This window comes from Mustela lutreola, chromosome 1, assembly GCF_030435805.1.
Source record: "Mustela lutreola isolate mMusLut2 chromosome 1, mMusLut2.pri, whole genome shotgun sequence".
Lineage (NCBI taxonomy): Eukaryota > Metazoa > Chordata > Mammalia > Carnivora > Mustelidae > Mustela > Mustela lutreola.
Window position 1 is genome coordinate 274,128,367 of NC_081290.1, and position 2,673 is coordinate 274,131,039.

General features: G+C 36.0%; 1 protein-coding gene across 1 annotated transcript; it reads left to right on the forward strand.

The window, feature by feature from the left end:
• The first annotated feature begins 1,255 nt into the window (after positions 1 to 1,255).
• Positions 1,256 to 2,122, forward strand: LOC131822402 (olfactory receptor 4A47-like). The gene is made up of 2 exons (XM_059158775.1): positions 1,256 to 1,271; positions 1,350 to 2,122. The coding sequence occupies exons 1-2, from the start codon at positions 1,256 to 1,258 to the stop codon at positions 2,120 to 2,122; spliced, it is 789 nt and encodes a 262-aa protein (XP_059014758.1).
• Positions 2,123 to 2,673: the final 551 nt, after the last annotated feature.

The following is a 2,673-nucleotide window of genomic DNA, read 5'->3' on the forward strand; positions in this document are numbered from 1 at the left end:
TTATGGTGTCAGTTGACATACATTCAGGCCTCGGTCAACTGCATCCATTCCAACACAGAACTGAAGTTTGTTCAACTATGTAATGAAGATTATGGCTCTTCTTACTGTAAATACCAAATGTGATTCATTTAGTTGTGAGTGTGTGATTGGAATCCACTGTAGGCATTGTGAACAGTGGAGTGATTCCAATCATCCTTATAAACAAATCATTTGAGCTTCCTTATGAGAATAAATTGATGGAGGCCAGAATGAAAGGGAAGAGATGTGGCAGAAGGTTAGTTTAGTGGGCTGGAGAATTGGTAGTTGGAGAAAAATGATCAAGTTTGTGAACTGTTTTAAATGGGGGTTAATACGATTTGTTAAAAGTATCAATATGTGATATGAGAGCAAGAAAGGCATGAAAGACATCATGATATTTCTTGTCTGAGGAATGACTTGGAAGGTAGTACCATTTAGTAAGATGGGAAACACCTGTGTTTGTTGCTGAAAATTAAAAATTTAGTCTTATTAGTTCTGAATTAATATTGAATTAGAGATGTTCAGAGTCAGAGATATTACATATGTGAAGTTCAAAAATTAAGGGAGAGAACCAACATTGGAAAGGTTCCACATTTTTGGTCAGAAAAAGGAGGCATATCCAGCCAGAGATCTCAAGAAAGAAGTCTCAGTGAGGGAAGACAATCCAGGGTAGTGATCTTTCATTCCTAATTTGAGCCACTCAGTTTGAAAATGTCAGTTACCTTTAATCAGTCTCAAGTATTTTCCTTTTGTGACTTTATAAACTGTGTACCTTTTCATGGATTCTCTTGCCCACTTTTCTTGTCTCTCCACTTTTTCTTTAAAACTCAGTGGAAGTATTTCTTCCTCTGGGAAGTCTTCTCTGATTGTTAGTTTGACATATTCCTACCCTTGAACTTTACATTGTGCAACTCTTTTTATACTGACACTTTTAACTCTGGTGATTATTAGGTATGCTATCACTGAATATAGGAAATCCAAATTCAATTTGGGAATCACTGCTATGAAACATTGGACAAAAACAGGTACTCCTGCCACGTTTTTAAATCAAATGAATCAATAAAAGATTAATTTTATAATATATTTAAAAGTTTTCTCCCTTGTTTTATAGATCAGCCTGGTTCTAATATGAGAAGTCAGCTCCTATGCAGACTAGATGGAACCACCAAACTATATAACTTACTTTGTCCTCTTGGGGCTCACCCAGGATTAAAAGGAACAAAAGATCCTTTTTGTTATGTTCTTACTGAAATTAAAGGATTGAATTAATGAACTGAAAATTATTATGGTGTTAGTTGACATACCTTCATATTATGTATATTCATACATACATATTTTGACTGTGGTGGGAAACCTGCTCATTGTGGTAACTTTAAGAGTCAGTAAGATCCTGGCATCACCTATGTACTTTTTTCTTGCTAACTTATCTTTCATGGATGTCATTTATTCCTCTTGTATTTCCCCCAGATTGATTTCAGAGGTTTTCTTTGGGAGAAGTACCATATCCTTTCAATCTTGTATGACCCAGCTCTTTATAGATCACCTTTTTGGTGGCTCAGAGGTCATTCTTCTGCTAGTGATGGCCTATGACCGCTATGTGGCCATCTGCAAGCCCTTGCATTATCTGGTGATTGTGAGGCAATGGGTGTGTGTTGTGCTGCTGGTAATGTCCTGGGTGGGAGGTTTTCTGCATTCAGTAATTCAGGTTAGCACTATTTATGGGCTCCCATTCTGTGGCCCCAATGTCATTGATCATTTTTTCTGTGACATGTACCCCCTATTGAAACTGGTCTGTACTGATACGTATGTGGCCGGCCTGTTAGTGGTGGCCAATGAAGGGTTTATCTGCAGTATTGTGTTTGTGCTCTTGCTCATCTCCTATGGTGTCATCTTGAACTCTCTAAAGAACTTTAGTTCAGAAGGCAGGCAGAAAGCCCTCCAGACCTGTGGTTCCCACATCACTGTGGTGGTCTTCTTTTTTGTTCCATGTATTTTCATGTATGCAAGACCTGCTAAGACCTTACTTATTGACACATCATTGACTGTTTTATACAGTCATAACCCCCATGTTGAATCCACTGATCTACACACTGAGAAATTCTGAGATGACAAATGCCATGAAGAAGCTCTGTAAGAGAAATGTCATATCAAATTGCAAATAAAAATATTGTCAAGATCATAGTTTATCATTAGAGCCAATCTTCTCAATGTTAAAGTCCATTTTAGTGTAAATGCCTTTACAGTCTGAGTCAATAATTTGTAATGAAGTAGTCAATGCAGTTTTATAGTTACATGAAATGTTATTTAATTTTTATTTTTTCATTTTGGTAAAATTAATATATAGTGTTTTCTTATTGTCATATACACAATAGCATGATTTAAAACAGTTCTATACATAGTGGTCACCATGGGTAAACTCCTAATCTCCATATGGGCTGGATATTGATGAATTTTTGTAGTTACATTAATTTTAATTAATTGCTGTTTAGTATTATTACTTATTTTCTCACTATTATTTTCATGTTTAGTTGGGTTCCTGCCTTTTTTTTTTTAACATAGAATGCTTTAGTAGCTTCATGTGTGCAATATTATAATTCAACAGTTCTATTCCTCACCAAGTGCTCACAACAAGTGCACTCCTTTATCTCCATCACC